The 20,644-nt window shown below is 44.1% G+C and overlaps 4 protein-coding genes across 4 annotated transcripts; all 4 read right to left on the bottom strand.

Annotated features, from left to right (window-relative positions):
- Nucleotides 1-728: 728 nt before the first annotated feature.
- LOC127305458 (uncharacterized) lies at nt 729-1,320 on the bottom strand. Its single transcript, XM_051335874.1, has 2 exons — nt 1,062-1,320; nt 729-976 (listed from the first exon to the last, which is right to left on the bottom strand). Exons 1-2 carry the CDS (start codon nt 1,303-1,305, stop codon nt 900-902), a joined length of 321 nt encoding a protein of 106 aa, XP_051191834.1. The 5' UTR covers nt 1,306-1,320; the 3' UTR covers nt 729-899.
- A 1,506-nt stretch (nt 1,321-2,826) lies between these two features.
- Nucleotides 2,827-3,572, bottom strand: LOC127305457 (uncharacterized). The gene is made up of 2 exons (XM_051335873.2): nt 3,310-3,572; nt 2,827-3,121 (listed from the first exon to the last, which is right to left on the bottom strand). The coding sequence occupies exons 1-2, from the start codon at nt 3,518-3,520 to the stop codon at nt 3,006-3,008; spliced, it is 327 nt and encodes a 108-aa protein (XP_051191833.1). The 5' UTR covers nt 3,521-3,572; the 3' UTR covers nt 2,827-3,005.
- Nucleotides 3,573-8,307: 4,735 nt separating this feature from the next.
- LOC127305459 (uncharacterized) lies at nt 8,308-9,027 on the bottom strand. Its single transcript, XM_051335875.2, has 2 exons — nt 8,767-9,027; nt 8,308-8,639 (listed from the first exon to the last, which is right to left on the bottom strand). Exons 1-2 carry the CDS (start codon nt 8,954-8,956, stop codon nt 8,524-8,526), a joined length of 306 nt encoding a protein of 101 aa, XP_051191835.1. The 5' UTR covers nt 8,957-9,027; the 3' UTR covers nt 8,308-8,523.
- Nucleotides 9,028-11,024: 1,997 nt separating this feature from the next.
- On the bottom strand, nt 11,025-19,232 carry LOC127305454 (protein CHROMATIN REMODELING 35). The gene is made up of 6 exons (XM_051335871.2): nt 19,079-19,232; nt 17,776-18,359; nt 17,168-17,479; nt 16,585-16,752; nt 11,392-13,198; nt 11,025-11,280 (listed from the first exon to the last, which is right to left on the bottom strand). The coding sequence occupies exons 1-5, from the start codon at nt 19,119-19,121 to the stop codon at nt 11,438-11,440; spliced, it is 2,868 nt and encodes a 955-aa protein (XP_051191831.1). The 5' UTR covers nt 19,122-19,232; the 3' UTR covers nt 11,025-11,280; nt 11,392-11,437.
- Between the last annotated feature and the right edge of the window lie 1,412 nt (nt 19,233-20,644).

The raw sequence follows: 20,644 nt of genomic DNA, 5'->3' as shown, positions 1-20,644 counted from the left end.
AGCTCGAGATCTCCCCTCAGAGCTTCCCGGATCCGGCTTATATAGGCGCACGGATCTAGGGTTTACATGGAGAGTCCTAGCCGGATTACAGGTCGCCTAACTACGGTACAAGGTCTTGCCGTGTACGTCAAGGATCTGCCTTCCTCCCTACGTCGTACTGGATCCGGGTTCCACATGGGCCTCCATGGATCCGGGTTACTCCTGGGCCTCCATGGATCCGGGTTACTCCTGGGCCTCCATGGATCCGGGTTACTCCTGGGCCTCCATGGATCCGGGTTCCACATGGACCTTCACGGATCCGACTTCCTCCGATGGTCGGTTGGGATCCGGCTTCCCTATCCTGGGCTGGACTTCATCCTTTAGGATCAACAGCAACTGGGCCGCCCGACGGGCCACACGCCACATCACCATCTATGGGCCACCCGGGCTTGCCGGATCTAGGCACTGTCGATGGTACACCCATGAAGTATACCCACAACAGAGACGCAGCATCGATCGTTGAGAAATCAACCGTTCTGACCTGGTTCGGGTGGCGGGGGATGAGTGCATCAAGAAATATGAGGTGGGAGCAGAGAGTGTCTGGTGGCTAGACCGTGTCTGACCTCGTCGGCGGCGAGACCCCCACGCCATCACGCGAAATAATCAGCGCGTACTGCCAGTTAGATCGTGCGCATTGACTTGGAAATAATCGTGTTTACCTTTCCCTCGTCTGAGAACTAACAAAAGCGTAAAGGCAAAATGCTCACTGTTTCGTTTTCTTCCATGCCTGCCTTACAGTTATTGAACGAAAATGGCATCGCGCGTACGCGTACGGATACAAGCATCCATGAACCAATTCTTCCCAAGGCGTCAGTGAACTTCGACCGAGGCACTGACGGTTCAGGTTTGATGTGATTTAATCAGGGAGCGCTTGGAGGACGGGGCACCGGGCGGTTGAAAGACGGCACGGGCGCGATGAACTTGCCTTCCTCCTCGCCTGATCCAATACGCAACAAAAATCAACATGAAGACATGGAAATATGTGCATCAGGGAACGAGAAATAGCTATGATGATTAGTTACCAATCATGGTAGGACGTTCAGGAATGGTGACAGTAGTAACCGATGGCTGCATACCCGAAGGCGGCCCTCCCTTCATGCCGTTCATCCAACTGAGGCTCTGCTCGGCGCGGGGGTGGAGCGGCATGGCGTGGCCGCTCTCGCCGGAGGCCATGGCGATGGCAACAAGCGCGACCAAAACCAGAGCCACGAGAACCACTTTGGATGCCATTTCACTTCTTTGTTGTGTGCCTCCATCAGCATACATCGCCTCATATATATACTCGAGGACTGGAAGAACGATGCGGCGTGGGTTGGTCAGTGTAGTGTGGTGCTCAACTGCTCATGCATGAATGTGCTATTTGCTAGAGTTCCTAAGCGGTTAGGCAAAAAGGCCTAATAAATTCCTGTTCTCAACAGCACATGAGTAATAATTGCTCGCTGGATAGATATGAGTTTAGACAAAAGAGGGAGGAATCGATATCTTCTAGTGTTGTTGTAGACTTGAACATGCACAATCGAAATGAAAACAATCTCACCATGTGCTACCTAGTTTAATTGTTCTGATGATGTTATGTTGACACATGGTTTCCATTAGTGGGCCCAAGATTGTCACATATTCGAAGCATTTTACTTATACTTTTTAATAAACATGCAGAACTAAGGTTCGAAAGTGCCCATCTGAAGGAATTAGTTGGAGGCCAGGATGGAGGAACTGGCTGCTCATAACCAGACTGCCTTCATTAAATGAATATCAGTTCACGTTAATTTTGTATATGTTCGATCCTTGGCAAGATCTCTCAGACAACATGGACAGCGTACCCTGCTCACTGATCATTGGCAAGATCCGTGAGTTAGTGCAAAAGTGGTGTTGAAGTTACAACTTATTTTTCGTGTTTTTCAAGTAACGTCAATCTCCAATTAGTGGTAATCGGTGTGCCGGGTTTCCCCAACACAAATATGATGAGATTTGCTAACAATGGACAGGCTCGTAAAACGAATTGATGAAAGGGAAAGGATGTGACATGAGAATTTTCAATATTTCCCGTTTTGCAATATGTATTTACTGTCTTGTTGGGGAATTGTCTTTTCATCTTATGAAATAGTTTGTTGGGTTCATAATACATATGGTAGAACACAATCTCCACAAATTGGCTCCTCATATATTAAGGCATTTTAAGTGAACGTGGCTTGGCAACACCTTAAACTTTTCACTTCTGCAATAATCACCCATAGGAATGCCCTCTTCTTTTCCACACCACTCTGCGCATGTCAAAATTCTTGAACATTTCTGTGCAATTTACTGTCTCCATGCATAATCTGTTAGGCTTCATAGAAACATAAGTACATAAATACCCATGCGTAATATGGTAGTGGAAAAAAGACCTTGCAAATTTGTACGATGCTTATACAATTTTTAATAAAGAGGGACAATTGAAAATAGCACGAAGTACTGCACATGGATCATGTTTGTGCCTCGAACAGAATATTCACATAAGCTAGGGCTGTACGTCTGGCTCTAGTTAAAGAGAGATGATTTTAGTATCTAGCCAAAGGTGGTAACTGGAATGTAGATATCGGCATAGTCAATGAGAGAAGTGGTTCTCTTAGTTTCGATCATAGTGTTGAGAGTTGAGACCACCGTCCATGTACATTTCAGGCATCGTAGTGTCACACAGCAGCCATATGTTTTCATACTCTGCTTTTGGGGAAAACGCAAGCAAAACATTATTGGGATATAAGTACTTAATCTCCTTGATAGTAGCACTTGGAGTTTCAGACTTCCCCATTGTAGTGGACATCATTAGTTCATTATACTCCACTTTTATCTAACTGCCAGGAACAGAGTTACCCTGCAACCAGTACAAATTACTTCCGACAATTTATTCGTTCTTAGGGATTCATGGTTTCTCCCACATAATCTAGCCTTAGGCTGGCCAGCTCGGCCGCACTAACTAGACTAGACGACTAATTGGCGGTAGGCGGAACAGGAACCGGGCGCACGCGGTCGTGTGCCGGCACGCTGTGGATCATGAAGGCCTTGTCTTCCTCCACGGCCGGAACCCTTCCCGTCGCATCATCCCCTGATAAGCAAGATCATCCCAGACAAACAGGAGTCAGAACCGCACACAAGTTAACCCAGGATCATCCCAAACAAACATATATAGTTAACAGATGTCATAAGATGCAAAATGGAACGGTTTATATGGCACAGATAACGTGGATGCAGAAAATAAATCATGAGAGATGGATTGCAGCTAGTGTCAGTTACCAGATATCGAGGGGCGAACAGCAGTGTAGTTCGGTGGTTCCGTTCGGACAGGAGCTCTTCCCCTGGCGTAGGGGTAGGGCAGTGGCCGCATTCCGGCCGGTGACGGTGCGCTGGTGCCGCCGATGTACGTCTGGGCGTTGCCGGCGATCACGAGCTCGCCGCAGACGAGGGCGAGGAGAACCAGAGCTGGGAGTAGTGCTTTGGACGCCATTTCTTCTTCGTATCTTGCTCTGCTCTGCTCTTCTGCTCAGTGTTGTTCCAGGCCAGCTCGGTGACTATATGTACACAGCACCAAGCATCGGTACACGTGCTAAGCTAGATAGATTAGTAGCTAGTATACTTCAAGTTAGGCTGAGATCTTTGATTATCACTGACAGTTGGGAGATATGATGAATAATGCGTAGCAAGAGAGGAATCGATATCTTGTAGCTAGCTCTGCAGGCAAAGATTCTTAGCTGCTGCAATCCATCCCAATGGTGTGCTTCACAGAAGAACAGGGGGAGACTTGTATAGGATCTCTACTTTAGGTGGGATCCTAGGACCAACACATAAAACTTGAACACGTATGCTTCTGAAAATGACACTATCCAGCATATGAGCCGTACGTACATATGATATATTTCCGGATAAATAGAAGTAGTTTTTCGTAATATAACAGGACACAGTATATTGAACCAGTTCTGGGAGTGCTTTCGACGCCCATCCGTCCCCTACTTCAGGTCTGCTCCTCTGCTCAGTGTTGTTGCGCAGCCTTGCAGGTAAACTAAGCTTGGGAGATATATATACAGCACAAGTATCGGTGCAGGAACTAAGGTACTAGTAGATAGTGGATATTGCTGTATGCTTGGGGGGTATATATACAGCGCAAGTATCGGTGCAGAAACTACGCTAGATAGATTACTGGCCAGTGGTAGTTAGGCCGAGGTCTCTGATTATCAATGGCAGCCGGGAAAGACGATAATTTTTTTTAACTGGGGCAAAAATTTTGCTCCAATCTATTAATTAATAATAAGATAATATGTGCTATTTGCTATATAAGAGATAAAAGTTCCTAGGCAGTTAGGCAAAAGGCCTAATAAGCTTGTGAGTTATAATTGCTGACTGAGGGGAGAAGATGAGTTCTAGACAAAAATATATAAGGGAGGAATTGATATCTTATAGTGTTGTAGACTTGGACATGCACAATCGAAATGAAAACAATCTCAGCATGTGCTCCTCAGTTTAATTTACACATGGTTAGTGGGCGCAAGCGACCAAGAGAGCCTAGCTCCTAAAGTAACGATATTCGAAGCATTTTACTTATACTTTTTAATAAACTGGAAGAACTAAGGTCCAAAAGTGCTCATCTGAAGGAACTAGTTGCAGCCCAATATGGTTGGTTACGCGAAGATCAATTCACAGTAATCTTGTAAATGTATGATCCTTGGCAAGATCTCTTGGGAGGGCAACACAGCAAGATCCATGAGTTACAACTTATTCCGCTGCGTATTTTTTAAATGATGTTAAGTGTGTTCTAATCTCCAACTAGGGGTAATTTGTTTCCCCGACACAAATATGATGAGATGCGCCCATGCAGAAAAAAGAAGAGACGATGTTCTCTTTGGGTGGGTCCTACCTTTCGGTGACACTGCGAAAGGTGTGGTCTCGTTCGATAGGTTCTTTTTTTCTTATCTTTTTTCTATTTTTTTGTTTTGTCTTTTCTGTTTGAATTTCAATTCAGTTTTTAATAATTTTGAATATATGAGTCCTTCTGGAACTCATACGAAATATTACCTATACTATTATTTTTTATTAAGAATTTTTTTATTGTATGAACACATCTTTTGTGAAAGGTTCTTACGATGTAATTTAGGGATCCTAATAGAGATTATTTTCATTCTCCTCTTTTAATGTTCAGCTTATTTTTTCTAAATAATCGTACAATCACCTAGTGATATGTAGAATTTTTTTGTATTCATATTCACATTGGCATTTACTAAGTTTAGGAGCATTCTTTGTTTCTTATTTTGAAATATGTTCATGGAAACATTATGGCATGTGCACCACATTTTTTCTTATGACATGGAAATCATCTAGGACTATTCTAAAGTCATTAGTAATGTGTTCTAAAGGGACAAGGTGTTTCTACACCTGGGTGCATATGCACCCTTTATTTGAAATGCATATTAAATATATTTCTAAATGTCAAAAAAATACAAACAAAAATGCCTCGTGTATATCTTGACATGTTACATATTCACAAAGTTGTTTCAGAAAAAACCGATATGTTTTGTGTCTTGTACTAAAAAGACAAATTTTTGGTGTTAAAATAGTCTATTTCTCGAGACATTATTTGTCTTTTTTACATAGGGTACAAAAATTGTCGGTTTTACGTGAAACTTTACGTGTACTCATAGAACGTGTCCCTCTACATGCTAAATTTTTGTTCCTAATTTTTTACTTTTTGAAATATGTGTTATACATATAGGGTGCATATGCACCCATGATCAGTTTTGGTTTTCTGGTTCTAAAGGTTTTACTTATTTGGACACTTAGAGGTGGTTGTTACTTCTCTCTTGAGAAATAGATATGTGGTTTAAGGTTATGATTTGGATCCACAGCATTATGATTGTATTAAACACTTATGCCAAAGACTTGGATATACATCTCAGGATTGCCAATTGATCACAAGCCTTGGATTTGAATGTAGGCCATGGTACTATATTTTTCTTATGATCATCAATTGATGCATAAGTTGGAATTGAAATGAGGGTCTAGGGTTCCAAGTGTGTATATGATTAGGTAATAAATACGTGAAGGTTTTCTCTCCCACTCCAAGGATACATTGATAACTCCCAATAAGTGGTTAATGTGGTATAGGTTCTAAGTTAATAAGAACTAGGTTTGTGCTTACCACTATCTTGACTAATTACTTAACCTAATGTAAATAAATCTTAAATAAACTTTTAGGTGAATGTGCGCCTTTACTAGTAGTCGCTGTAAGGAGAAGACGAAGAAAACAACGATCCGGGCCCTTGGAAAGAGGAGTTATATTTTTTTGTGAAACACATTACAAACGTAGACGCTCACATATACGCACATACAATCACCCATATGAACGCACGCACACATACCCTACCCCTATGAGCACCTCCGAGAGATTTACGTCCAAAAAACTTCATTCGACTGGTCTTGATATTGACGAAGTCACCACAGGCGCCTCGCTGTCGACGGAACGTCGTCTCCCACTGAAGAATATTCCGTTTTTAATAAGACACTAAAGTATCAAACGTGAGGTTTGAACTCTGGTGAATTAGAGGTGCTAGTACCCTCTTAACCACCCAATTACAGACAGAGGAGTTGTAATTTGTTTATGCACTGGGGGCCAAGAAAGAGGAGGCCTAAAGGAGCCCGTGACGAACTCAATATCCGACTCCGTCCCAGTTAAGTTGTCATCGGGTGGCTCCATCGCAATCAAAAAACCCCAATCGAAAGTTCCCAGTCCAACAGACCTCGATAGGTAACCACCGATGGCTGCTAGGGAGGACGATGGGGCGCCCAAAGAGAAAGCAGAAGCGGAAGACTCGTCTCTGAAGGCCGAAGAGACGGCGGCTTTGGAGGACGTCGACGAGTGGTCCGAGGAGGACGACGACCCGGTCATCCGGAACCTGAACCTAATCGCCAGACGTAACCTGATGACGCCGGAGTGGGTCGAGAACAGGAAGAAGCAGCACTACGAGCTCCACGCCCTCCTCAACAGCGTCTACGACGCCCTGGAGAACGGAGAAATCGAGTCCGACTCTGAGGACGAAGATGAGGCCGCCGCCGCCGCCACCGCCGAGCGGAGCAAACGGCTCTGGGCATCTGTCGACTGGAGCCGCATTAACACCGTCGATGGGGAGGACGCCGTTGCAGTGTACCCCGCCGGCGTGTACCCGCCGCAAGAAGGAAAACAAAAGGACCACGATGCTCCCGCTGCGGAATCGTCAACACCACATGTTGGCTAGCTAGCTAGTTCTCTGATGATGTAATTTTTCCCATGTTATTACCAATCAATGTATCTTGAGGTTAATTGTTATGTCTGCCTTATCTTTGTGGAGTATCGCCGGCTGTTACTCCACAAGGCTGTCGCCGGCTATTGACCGTGGATCCATGAAAATGATCACATTCTATATACAATCTAAGAATAGGCACTTGAGCTTGAGCAGAGTAATCAAGAACATACACACCCATTAGAAATTTAGATGGCCTTGCTTTGTCCATGCAATTCAGATTAGGAAAATGAAGAGGACGGGAAAATTACCGCAGAAGGATCACAAATGAGATGGAGGAGTGAGGAGCGGGAATATAATCAGTGCAACTTATAACTCCACAGGTTACAGAAAAAAAAAAACGATCCGTAGTAGTAGTATAAAAGAGTACAACCTTGTACACCTAAATCATCGACAACCATCACTAATAATATACAGGTGACTTCTGGTTGATTGTGAACCACTTTGGTCATGCACCGGCAGGCTGTGGATCATGAAGGCCTTCTCTTCCTCCATGGCCGGAACCGGAACCGTTACCGTCGCATCAAAATTGAACGGTTTATATGGCACAATGTCTTGTGCAGAGTGGGTGCAGAAAATCGCGAGAGATGAAATACAGAGAGTAGTATTTTCTCCGTCTCGTGAAATTTGTCTGAATTATCGGTTTATATGGTACGATGTCTTGTGCAGAGCGGATGCAGAAAATCATGAGAGATGAAACACAGAGAGTAATACTCCCTCCGTCTCGTGAAACTGAAACTTGTTCGAGATTTGTCTAAATTTAAATGTATCTGGACACCATTTAAATTTAACTAAATCTCAGACAATTTTTTAGGATGTAGTATTAATTACCAGACGTGAAGGGGCGACGAGTAGTGTAGTTTGGTGGCTCCGTTCGGGCAGGTGATTCATGGCTGAAACCCAAATCACTCTATGCACGATCGAGATAAACGCCATGTTCTGTTTTATTGGTCTACACAAAACATCATGGGGTGAACTTATGTTCCTTGATAGCACTTTAAGATTCCAACAGGTGCTACATTTATCATATCATTTCCGGCCTTCTCCATCTATGCCATCGACAGAAACAGGGTGACTACTATCCTGCAAGCAGTAGTATGAACTTCGCCCAATTTATTTGTTCTTGCTACTAGGGATTCATGGCTCCCTTTATCTAGTCCTGGGTTGGTCCAGCTCGGCCGCACTAATTGGCGGTGGGCGGAACGGGAACCGGGCGCGCGCGGTCGTGCACCGGCACGCGGTGGATCATGTACTCCTTGTCTTCTTTCACACTTGGAAGCCGTCCAGGTCCATCATTCACTGAGAAGCAAGACCCCAAACAAGAGTCAAAACCGCACCCAAATTAACACAGTACATGTGATGACATCAAAATCAAATGGTTTATTCGATGGCATGCATATGTAGGAATTCACGAGAGATTAATTACCAGACGCGGAGACGGGAGCAGTGTACTCTGATGGCGACGGCGGTGGTTGCATTCCTCCCCTGCCGTAGGGTGGCGGCAGCATTCCTCCCCTAGGGAGGCCGATGTACGTCGTCTGGGCATGGCCGCCGATCACAAGCTCGCCGCAGACGAGGGCCAGGAGAACCAGAGCTGGGAGTGCTTTCCACGCCATTCTTTTTCCTCGGTATCTCGCTTTGGTTTGTGAGTGTTGCTCATGTAAACTCAGCTTGGGGCTGGGGACTATATATACAGCCTCAAGTATCGGCGCACATGCTAAACTGCCTAGCTTATTAGGTAGTAGCACGTGCTGCTTAGGCTGAGGTCTTTGATTACCAACGACGGCAGCTGGGAGAGACGATGAATGCGTGGCGAGAGAAAAGGAGGAATCGGTATCTCGTAGCTCTGCAGGTAAAGGGTTACCTACGGCGATCCATCACGACAGTGTACTTCAGAAAACAACACTCTCCCTATATCCGGCATACGAGCCGTCCCCTACCACTACAATATTTTCAGGAGAAAAAAATAACAGCAGACAATATATTTGACACTGAGATCAGAGATGCACGGTTATTATCCCCACGGCATCTGCAAGATTAAACACAATGTCAAAATCATTATCACTGCTATATATACTATCTTCTCTGCAGACACAAAAGAACTACACCTAGTCAAAGAAAAAGATGTAATGTCGATTATCTGCACAAGCAACAATCTGTCTAAGACATTTTTTTTTTCGAGGGTTGACGGGGGGGAAAAACCCCACCGCTTGTTATATTTCCACGAAAGTAGTCTGGCAGGCCCATGTTCTTACAAACAGATAGAAGGAGATACGGGGGGTACAGGGGAGAAGAAGACACCTAAAAAACGAAAAAAGAACACAAGGGAAGGGGAAGGTCAGCACAACCGAAGCCAACCGAACCCCCTCGGGAGGCTAGCACCTCAAAGGACAATCACTATGACTTGGCATGCGAGCGAGGGGCGGCGACGAAGACCTGCAGAACCGAGACCAAGCACAGTCAAAGGGCGTCGGATAGCCGAGACTGGGGCGACGACACCGGTGTGCCGACCCCGTGGTCGAAGGGCGATGCAGGGAAGAGTCACGCCACAAGCACGAACCAGACAAGGCCACAACCAGACGTCACCTTGAGGACCTCAAGCCGACCGCTAAACGGGTATCTCCGGAGGAATACACACCGCAGGCAGGCAGACCAGGGGAGCAGGTGGTGGAATACGAGGACACCAACAGGAGCACGCGAAGAAGCATCATCGATCAAACTCTTCAAAGACCCAAAGCCTGTAAGTATGCAGGGGTAGAGATGTCGGAGGAGGGATGATCTCCTAAACTATGGGTCCACCTTGTGAACCAAGTCCCAGACTACGGGAAAGAATCTCTCGCCAATCTAGCCTCAGGAAACTGCAGATAATATGCCTGCCCTTCCTGAATAGCGCATCTAAACTACTCCGGCTGGCCCTTCAGTATAGAACCCTGCATTGTTGATTCTAAAACCAAGAGCAACTCAGAAGCGATACAATCACAGCTAACATCTCTAGACCAAAATGACTTACCTAGAACAGGGATCACACAAGAAAGTCCACGGTCTAGCAAATCAAATGAACACAATGCGCAATACGAAAAAGAAACAGTGTCCATCTTATTAGGCCACAAATGAGAGAGCATCACCGTGCACAGAACCAAACCTCACCAGTCACCACGCACCAACCACAGTCCGACAATCAGACTTGCAAAACAGCAAATCAATGTGCTGATAACCTCATAACCATAATAGCAGAGCAGAACTCAGAAATGCTTAAATGCATCAAAATCCAAGCCCCCACAGAACCGCCTAGAACCTCATGTCCAACCCATGCAGGCAAGTCCCTGCCTGTGCGCCCAGTAAAGATACAACACAACAACACAGGGCCACGAACAGGCTCAAGCACACGAGCGAGTAAACACTGGGCACACACACAACACACAATAAAACCAAACGCATAACGAACTCACCTACTACACCCATGGCAGGAAACAACAGCTACACAAAAGCCTTTATGCGGCCATCACAGGCTCGGTTCAAAAAAAAAAAAAAGAAACAGCGCAGACCTGAGAGGCGCCCCTGATAGCTGGCCATTCAAAGGAGAGGGATTAGGGCCTCGTGCACCCAAACAAGTAAAGAGAGAGCACCTGCACTTTGTGTTTGCAGCAAACACTTTTAACCCTACAAAGAGGTCCAACCCAAGGGTGACATCAAGAACAGTAATATTATTTGGTTACTGTTTCACGATAAGGTGTTCACGCATAGCTGCTAATCCTGGAAGTCTGGAACAAGAAACGCGATGAGGATTGGTTCTCTAGCTAATTAACATCCAGAGTCGGCACATGCTACAGAGCAAGTCACCACATAAACATGGGTAGGAAAATGGCAAGATGGACAGAAAACCCTTGCTGGCAGCAAACTCCTGGTAATTCCATCACAACGGAGGAGCAACTGTAACACCCTGTAGAAGAAAAGGTTACCAGTTAAAGAAAGAATGGTCGCAAAATTACTTAAAACAAGGAGAAGTAGTTGTCAAGATGCGAGGAATGATTCTAAAGGAAAGGGCCCTTACATCAGAGCAATGTACATGGTGCATAACAGCCTGCCTCTGCCTGCTTTCACCTTCTATACAGAGCCTTGATGTCCTGGCGCATCGCATTGTTGTCCAGCAGCTCGTCTTCGCAGTCATCAATCTCAAGTTTGTTCAGTTTGAAGTCCTCTGACGTGCAGTGCTGCTCGCTCCATTCGAACCACAGCTTCGGTATGACTTCTTTTTTGAACGCCTTCTCATGGTCGCCTTCCTCCGGAGAATCGGCGGCTACGAGCCTGTACACAAACACTTTCTTCTGCTGCCCAGGCCTGAAAGCCCGCCCAATCGCTTGACGGGTAACGGACGGGTTCACGTGGACATCTAGGATGACAACTCTCGATGCACCCACGAGGGAGATGCCCTCCCCGCATGCCCTGATGGAACCAAACAGAACTCTTGCGTCGGCGGAGTTGTTGAACTGATCCATTGCCACTTCTCTATCTTCTTGACTAGTATCACCGGAGATCACAAAGATCTCCTTTCCTACATGCCAGCCCCTTGTCTTGACCAGTAGCCTTTCCAAGAATTTCATGGGAAGTATGTATGAACCGAAAGCAAGCACCTTCTCTCCTGCAGAATTTGCAAGTGCCAGGATATTGATGAAAAATCTGGCCTTCACACCATCTGTCACATTCATGGACTGGACCAAACTATCAATAGTTGCATCGTTGACAGCCCTTTCTGCAGCAGCAGCTTCTGACATTTCTGACAGACAAGGATGCATGTATAGTGCAGTTCCTACTGCGCCTTTTTTAAATATCTCATAGGCTCCCAACTTATGAACGAGTTCTTTCTGCTTGGGAGCGAGTTTCAGGAAGACACTGAAGTCTACTAGGCCAGGTAGATCATCTAAGATATCACCCTTGTAGTAGTGAAGCACGTCTTTGGTTAGTTCTCTGAGACTTCTAATGACATGTGCTTTTCTCGTGAAGTTCTCATCATGCACCATCAGGGTGTGTTCTACTGAGTCAGTGAAGGCATTATCAGCACCTGGTTTTGAAATCCTGCCACCTGATATGGCTACTTGACTCATTATACGTTTAACGATAGGACGAGATGATTCAGTCTTAAGAAACTTCGGGCGTACAAGGTTCAAGATGTTGAACACTTCCGAGACATGATTCTGGAACAGTGTACCAGATAGGACCACCTTACGTGGAGTTAGTACTCTGCTCAGTGATTCGAGCACATCAGTCTCCCGATTCCTAGGTGTGTGGCCCTCATCCATTATCAGTAGGTTAGGGACCTGAAGCAACATGTCACGGCATGCAGCTGCGACGGTGCCACCCCCATCACTGCAAATGATCCGGGAGAACTGCTTGTATCCGACAAGCAAGATACTCAGTTTGGCTTGCCAAGCTTTGAGGATTTCCAATTGATCTGTTCTCTTGTCAGCCTTGACAGAATAGAAATCATACAGTGGTATGTCCTCCACTTGCCACTGTTGAAATTCCCTCTTCCATGTACCTAATATACCTTTAGGAAGTATAACAAGAGGCCTTGCAGAAGGGTACTTTGCCAGGAAGCTCTGAATGAAGCTAATGAGCATGAATGTCTTCCCCGAACCAGGGGCATGAGCTAGAATGCAACCTCCTGGTTTGTCAGAGACTAAATTCTTAACCAGAAAGTGGAAACCTGCCAACTGATGTGGTCTCATTTGCTTTGCATGTCTTGGATGAATGGCAATGTCTAACACAAGAAGTTCTTCAGCGACTCTAACATCACCAATGACAATCTCGCCAGGATCCTTTGAACGTGTTTCAGAGAAATAAGATCTTGACCTTGATGCCTGGCATGAGGTAAACATAATGTCAATTGACTGTTCCAATCATCCATACATTTGAATTTCATGATTACCATATAGAACATTTGAAATAGTGATGTATGCTGAAGTTCCATATATGTTACTAATCCCATGTCTTGCGTAATGTTGCCCAGCTAAATCATCTATCTATTATTATGTACCAAAAAGAACTGTACGGTAGAAAATAGAAATGTAGACTACAAATTCTCACAAAAAAAACATACAACCATATGTTGAACATATCAGCATATTTGTTAAATATATGGCCTGCAAAGTTTGCAGCATTGCAGCTCAGATCGCCTCTCTGGCGGCACAGCATTCTCATCCCTTGTCACTTCTGTAGCGCTGGATCCAGCTCATCCACTACCTACTTGCCATTCTCCATCTTCCCCAAATCGCTCTTCCCGCATGTCCGCACCTACTCCATGGGCTGGCTACACCTGGGCATTCCTCGGACCGGGCCGGGTTTCGGGCCAGGCCCGAAAAAGCCCGAACCTAAATTCCCAGGCCCGAGCCCGGCCCGGCCCGACCTTCGGGCTTACTAATCGGGCCCAAACCCGGCCCGAACAGAGAAAAGCCCGGCCTGGCCCGACAAAGCACAGCCCGAACTAGGCTTAGGTCGTGTTTTCTGCAAGCCCGAGCCCGGCCCGGCCCGATGTTCGGGCTCCGAAATCAGGCCCGAACCCGGCCCGACATGCAAGCCCGGCCCGGCCCGGGATTTTCGGGCCGGGCTGCCCATGCCCAGCTGTAGGCTGGTGCCACCACACAGTCCCAAATCGCCACGCCACACCATAGACCATCTCTGCACCGTTCTTCTCCTCACCTTCAAAGAAGCTAGAGGTGACAGAAGAGCATGCTACTCTCAAACTAGAGTTTTTGCAGACTAGAGGCACACATGGCCATCACTCCACTGCATTCAAGTTACCCCTGTCCGGAAAGGGGTAGCAAGCAACCGCACATGCCCCAAACTATACTGTAACTTGGTGAATATTTCATATTTCACGTCATTGGATCGATGGTCAAATCTCCTTTTGTTTCCATGGGAATTGCAGGAGATGGGTGTGCACCCTATTTTAACTGGAACAATTGTTTTTTTTAGGAGGTTTTTTTGTGTTGTCCATGCTTTCTGAAAGTTTCACTGTACTCCAGGGCCTAGTAGATAGTTGCTAATAGCCTTTTATATTGGGGAGTTAAAACTTGATGGTAAAGCTTGCACAAGTACAAACCTCATTTTCTCAAACAATAAACAGACATGTAGCTGAAAGAGATAAGCATATATGTTTCCCTTTGGAACCTCATTTTTCAGGTAAGTCTAATATCCACTTAGTTTATTTCTAACCAATTGCCAAGCTTAGGATATGCTGTATATGAAAACCATGTATGCCCTTCATTGATTAACATTGTGTTTGCCTATATTACTATTGGTTTAAAATGATGCCCATTAATTGCCTATTCTATGTCAATAATAACATGCATAATCCTGATTTTCTCTCTCTTTGGCATAGCATAGCATGACAACTGAAGGCTTGGCTTTAATTAGTTCTTACATGCTTTGCTACTACATATCACAAACCCTTGGCCTTCAACATCAAGATATCTCCAGATTACTATTCTTCAGCATCACCAATTATGACTAACCGAGCAAAGATGTTGCACACTTGGAGATCAAGTATAGGTACAAGATTATATTGATAGCTACAGTCTACATTGATTATAAAAACAAATGAGATCCCAGTTTGTTCAATGAGACAGACCCTCAATTGTTCTTGAATCTAAAAATCATGTGTTGTTTAGGAATTTAAACACACAGAATATATATGTTCTTTCCACAATAAAAAATTATATTCCTGAGTCAGATGTCTAATACTCTCTCCGTCCATAAATGAGTGACTCAACTTTGTCTAGATACAGATGTATCTAGATCTATTTTAGTTATAGATACATCCATATTTAGAAAAAGTTGAGTCACTTATTTTAGGATGGAGGGAGTACATATAATATCACTAATTCTAGCACAATTTTTTTAATAGCACCACCATGGGCATGTTTCGAAAATGATCAGACCAGTTTTATTTCCTATAGTCGTAGGCTGGTATTGTCATATCCATATTCTTAAGATATTTCGATTTGTATAATGCTGCAATTTTTCTTTGCTGAATAGCAATTAAATAATAGAACTGGTTATGTATTTGGAGTAGCATTTCAAGCATGACACAAGTACTTTGATATTATCATGTTCGGGAGCAGATATTGGAAACTGCGGCGTTTTTGCATTGCAATTCATTTGGCACAGTTTTGCTTCAGAGGAAATGTGGTGGATCGCTGACCAGCTCCAACAATGCATCCATGTATACCCTTATCTATTTCTCGGTTGTTTCTTTAATAGAAAAATCTAGCTGTTGTGTGCTGCAACAAGCTGAAACGGCATGTCACTCTTATCTATTGCTCGGTTGTTTGTTTAATAGACTAATCTAGCTGGAGTGAATCAGAGATGACTTCTCATCAATAAAGATTTCATAGCTTCGAGGGCATCTACCGTCAAGCGAGCATAAGAATAGTAGAAAAGGTACAATTATCAATACTATGGTCATCCTCACAATATGGACCATTTGGAAACTTGGGGACGATTGTCCCTTAACCAGAGAGCAATGCAAGTTGCACCAATTAGCGGACAAAATGAAGGTACAATATGTATGCAATGGAGGCTCCGCTGTCAACGCTGTTGGATATGGTTTTCAGGATTTAAAATAGTTTAGTTTTAGCACCCTCTGTAGACTTTGTTTCTCCATTCACATCCCCCGCACCCTATTGATTGGATAGATAGGCAGATCTCTCGGAAATTTTCAGGAAAAAAATGGTTAACTGAACTTCAATTAATTCCGAAGTATATATTATGCCATCATAACATTTGTGAAAAAAATATGTTGCAGAGCAGTTGATACCAAATATCAGAAAATAACAACAATATGTGCTACTATACTAGAAAATTTTCTTCATGCTGGAAATATAGGAATAACCAATACAACAACCCACACGAAGCATCAGGCTGTGCGGGATGCCCAGATGCGTCCATTTTGTTGGTTAAGATGGTATGGTCTAATTATCATGTATGATTATGTCATATTATGCCCCTTTATGTGGTTGGCTTGTTCAAGCAATGTTATATGAAATCAATAAAGCATTTCAAAGAAGTTTCTGCACACACAAAAAAATGATGGCCGCTCATAAACGTGGGCCACTTTGCTAGTTGTCAAAAAAGAATATGGTAAGAACTTGCTAAAATTAAAAATAGATGCATATAAAGAACAATTTATGTTGCTAAATGAGCTCAAAATTGCAGAAGGATCGCATATCTTAAGCAAATAATATACCTTTTTCCACTGATAATCAATGATCGTGTCAGCCCTTCTCACAATCATACCGCAGACGCGGCATACATGACCCAGATCATCATGAATCTGTATGTCATGATTGCAGTCAGTGTCCACCTCTTTTTCACCCACTTCTTTCTCGTTGGCTACTTCTTCAACGGTGTCAAGCTGGCCAATAAATACAAGTAAGTCATTATGGCAAACAACACAAATCGAAATTAATGTTGAAGTAAAGTGTGCAAAAATTCTATTACACTGCATTAACCATGAATTTTGCTTTGTGCAAAGAGTTAAGTCCACATAAGCCACCAAACTATTGAGTTGAGCTCACTTTACCAGGTAATCTGCCCCCTTATATTGCAAGTAGAACTGTGTATGCAACATAGGGAGTGCCACATGAGCTTGGATAGAGGGGGGAGAGAGCAAGGGGGCTATGTGGACTGATCTTTTGTGCAAAGCAGTTCAATATTCAGATAAGGTAATGACATAGCGCATATTTATAAGAACAAACGTTAACTTGCAAAATGATAGATTTCAAAATGTTGCAGCAAAAAAGTCATAATTCTGTGATTATAATTTATACCTTAGAGCTTTCTACAGCCAATGAGAAGTCATTCCAAAAATCCTCAAGACCATCACTTTCTTTTTCTGGTTTATCCTCTTCCTCCATAGGCTCATCTTCCTCCATAGGCTCATCTTCCTCCACAGGATTGCAAGTTTCCAAGGGAAAACCCAATACCGCTGGATTCGCATTGTTTTTTCCTTTTCTTTTTCTTGGCGTAGTTTCAGCATCCCCATCTAGCTGGGAGCTTGGGTCAATTTTCTTTTGTTTTCTCTCCTTAGGAAGAACAGGGAAAACTTGTGTTTCTGCTATCTTCTCCACACGGGTAGCAACCTACATTGAGCAGAAAGAATTACTGCTGGAAAACGAAACCGTTCAGCTTTGAGTTGGAATAGATTCAGCAAATAGCAAACATTTGTACCCCATTATCCGGTACAAGAGAAAGGGGCATTTGAGAAACTAATTCACAATTAGATGGATGAACATAAAAAAACACTGAAAACAAAGGTAACAGATTAGCAGTGCCCTTCAGAGATACCGATGTGCATTGCAGCATGTAGAACAAAAACAATAATACAGTGCGTAGAAGTTGAAGTTCACTAAAGCATTGCAAGTAAAAAAGCACATACAGCCAGATCTTGGATACGTTCCTCCTCAGGTCTTCTCTGCAATATAACTCTCTCAAACTGCACTGACGGTTGATAACTGGGCAAAGGATACTGATTCACTATAGCTGCACTCTGACAATACGGAACAATTTGACTGGTGTGGTCTCCATCACGCTTGGTCTCACTTGGTTCGTCATTTGCTTCGGTTGCCAGCCATGTCGTGAGAGTACCAGCATGCTCTGATGGCATCAGCATTTTGTTTTCCTCAGGCGTGAGCTGACTGCTCTTCTCAGGTGCCAGTTGCTTGCATGCTGCAACGCTTTCATCTTCATCATCTGAATCAAGATTTATTACCACTTTGCTATTCCCCTGTTCTTGGCTGACGGGGCTCTCGGTCGCATTAGTTGCAGCACCCGCCACATGACTCCCTGTGGGCTCACGCAGAGTAGTGGAAAGGAAACTTAGCAATTGGAGCCTCCGAGCATACGAACTTTCCACTTCCTTGCTAACACTGCCACATCCCCATATGCGGCCCAAACTTGCAGCTGGAAGTGAAAGAGCACCGACGGGGTCAGGAGCCTTCCTTTTTCTCCGGTAGTACATGCCTACAGAGACAGATGATCAATTACTTTCATACAAGAGAGAAGAAAAAATGTATTGGCAATGGAAGTATGACTTCTGATGATATACTCTATGTAAACCACATGCAAAGTGGACAAGAAACATTGCGGCCAGTATGCAGCAGTAATCGATAAAGGCACTAGCATTCATGAGTTGAATGTTTACATTGAAAAAAAAAAGAATTCGTAGGAGGATCTAGGTATACAGTATGATCTCCAATTTGTACGTTTTTTATATATAATTTCTAAACTTGCAGCTTTAGGAATCCTGCGGATCAAAAAGGGCCCAAAAAAATGTAAGAAATCCCCAAACCCTGCCAAAAACCCTAAATCCCTACAAATCCAGGCCCTTTCCCAGCAACGCGCGCGAACGCAAATGCAGCATCAGTCGACCGACCCTACGCACGATCTAAAGCCCCCGCCTTCCCAATCCGCCGCCCTCGCCCGGAGGCGCCGAGGCCAAACCCCCTACCGACGGCATAGGCGTGGCAGGGAGAGCCACCGAGGCCGCGGGATCACGTCTGAGCGAGGGAGAGAGGAGGAGCAGGCGTTCCGCTGGCTGCGGGAGCGCGAGGGCGAGGCGGTCCTGCCGCTCGCCCTCCCCGCTTTTGCTCACTGTCTGCTTGCGGCGCTTCGAGGACTTGGAAGGGGTGGCGCCTGAGGTTTGGATGGGGGGAGGGGGGGGGGGGGGGGGGAGCGCAAACCGGATGCCGACGCTGGGGGGTCTTCGCTGGGGGCGGCGTCCATGGCCGCTGCCGACGGCGACGGCGACGGCGGCGCGCGGCGCTGGGGAAAAGTGGGGAGACAGGAGCAGAGCGGAGCGGAAAATGTGCCTCTCCTGCTAGAATACGGACAGGGCGCGAGCGACTGTTTGGCTTTTGAGCAGTTTTCAGTTCACGATTTTGTTTGAATTAATGGACACCAAATATGTGGATCCCCTAGTATTCCTCTCTTATTTAATGGTCCTTCATCCTATGAAAAAATTGTCTGAGATTTGTCTAAATTTAGATGTATCTAGATAGAAGTATCAGTTTTCGCTGATTTGGTCGATGTATCTAGACACGTCCATCGTCCATGATCAAATTATTTGGTGGATTGGATTTCACTTGTGTCTAAGGTTCTTTGTCATAGGTTTCAGGTAAATGTTTCTCCGCATTATTGAATTTTCTCTTTTAGTTTTTTCTCTATTAATAAGTGGAATAGAATAATTCAGATGAAGAGCAATGATTACTTACACGTCTGTAACACATTGTATGTCCTAGGAACAGGTCTTATTTTTCTACCTTTCGTCTAGATACATCTAAATGAGCGACACTAATATGGAATGGAAGGACTATATTTTTTTTATCTTTCATATGATTTAATTTCATACTACTCCCTCCGTCCCAAAAATATATTATGGATTTGTCTAAATTTATATGTATCCATACATAAAATCGCGCATACATTATATACATCCAAATTTAGACAAATCTACGACATCGCACAGATGGAGTGTATGTTTTAATTAATCCTGATTTTGCACATAGACTAATTTAGTGTAAATAATAATCAAAGGTATGTATCTATGGCCATTAAAAGTCAAGCATGTCTTATATTTTGATGTCTGACGTCGTCGAGCATGAACCCTAAAACTTACCTCCTCTAAAGCAAGTTGTCCCGTCTGAAGCACCACAAACCATATTCGATGCAAACAATTTTTCTGGTTAGTGGTATTGTATTCACAATTCTCTTCTCTAGACCCTAGAACATTGATATTTAAATTTTCTTGCCCGGCTAAATATGCCAATTTTTGGGTATAAGTTTCCAAATTGATCTTCATGATTTTTCCATGCACTTGATCAGTTGAATCATCACTATGTGTTCTCGCCTTTAGTATGCGTTTGAGCGGATGTTCTTTTCGTGCTTATAACTCTATAACGGTTCATTTTACAAATTTCACATAACAATTTCTAAATTTTTCTTATTTTTATGTATGCCACATAGGCATGTTCTCCTTTGCATGAGGAACATCGGACCGTTTTCGGTTGAATTGTTGAAGTGCATGGATGAAACTACTTCACACCCACAAATCAACGGTGGAGTTTTTCAACAATATTAATGGATCACAAGTTCAATGTTTTTAGCAAAGGAATACTCGAGACATAGTTCACGTTAAGAAAGAACATCCAGTCTAACATGCGCACGTAAATGAACGTGGCCCTGCTTCATCACGCAGTTCATAATGTGAGATTTATTGTTTGATGATTGTTTTAGATAATGGACAAAAT

The sequence above is a fragment of the Lolium perenne genome, chromosome 6, assembly GCF_019359855.2.
Source record: "Lolium perenne isolate Kyuss_39 chromosome 6, Kyuss_2.0, whole genome shotgun sequence".
Taxonomy (NCBI): domain Eukaryota; kingdom Viridiplantae; phylum Streptophyta; class Magnoliopsida; order Poales; family Poaceae; genus Lolium; species Lolium perenne.
This window is presented reverse-complemented; position numbering and strand designations above follow the sequence as displayed.

Excerpts from the sequence above, each read along its gene's own strand:
- LOC127305457 (XM_051335873.2), bottom strand. The coding sequence starts at position 3,520 with ATGGCGTCCAAAGCACTACTCCCAGCTCTGGTTCTCCTCGCCCTCGTC. Across the intron at positions 3,122-3,309 it reads TGTTCGCCCCTCGATATCTG|GGGATGATGCGACGGGAAGG; the intron begins GTAACTGACACT and ends CTTGCTTATCAG.
- LOC127305459 (XM_051335875.2), bottom strand. The coding sequence starts at position 8,956 with ATGGCGTGGAAAGCACTCCCAGCTCTGGTTCTCCTGGCCCTCGTCTGC. Across the intron at positions 8,640-8,766 it reads TGCTCCCGTCTCCGCGTCTG|TGAATGATGGACCTGGACGG; the intron begins GTAATTAATCTC and ends CTTGCTTCTCAG.
- LOC127305458 (XM_051335874.1), bottom strand. The coding sequence starts at position 1,305 with ATGTATGCTGATGGAGGCACACAACAAAGAAGTGAAATGGCATCCAAA. Across the intron at positions 977-1,061 it reads TGAACGTCCTACCATGATTG|GCGAGGAGGAAGGCAAGTTC; the intron begins GTAACTAATCAT and ends GTATTGGATCAG.
- LOC127305454 (XM_051335871.2), bottom strand. The coding sequence starts at position 19,121 with ATGGACGCCGCCCCCAGCGAAGACCCCCCAGCGTCGGCATCCG. Across the intron at positions 17,480-17,775 it reads AACGTATCCAAGATCTGGCT|GTTGCTACCCGTGTGGAGAA; the intron begins GTATGTGCTTTT and ends TGCTCAATGTAG. Across the intron at positions 13,199-16,584 it reads TTGATTATCAGTGGAAAAAG|GCATCAAGGTCAAGATCTTA; the intron begins GTATATTATTTG and ends ACCTCATGCCAG.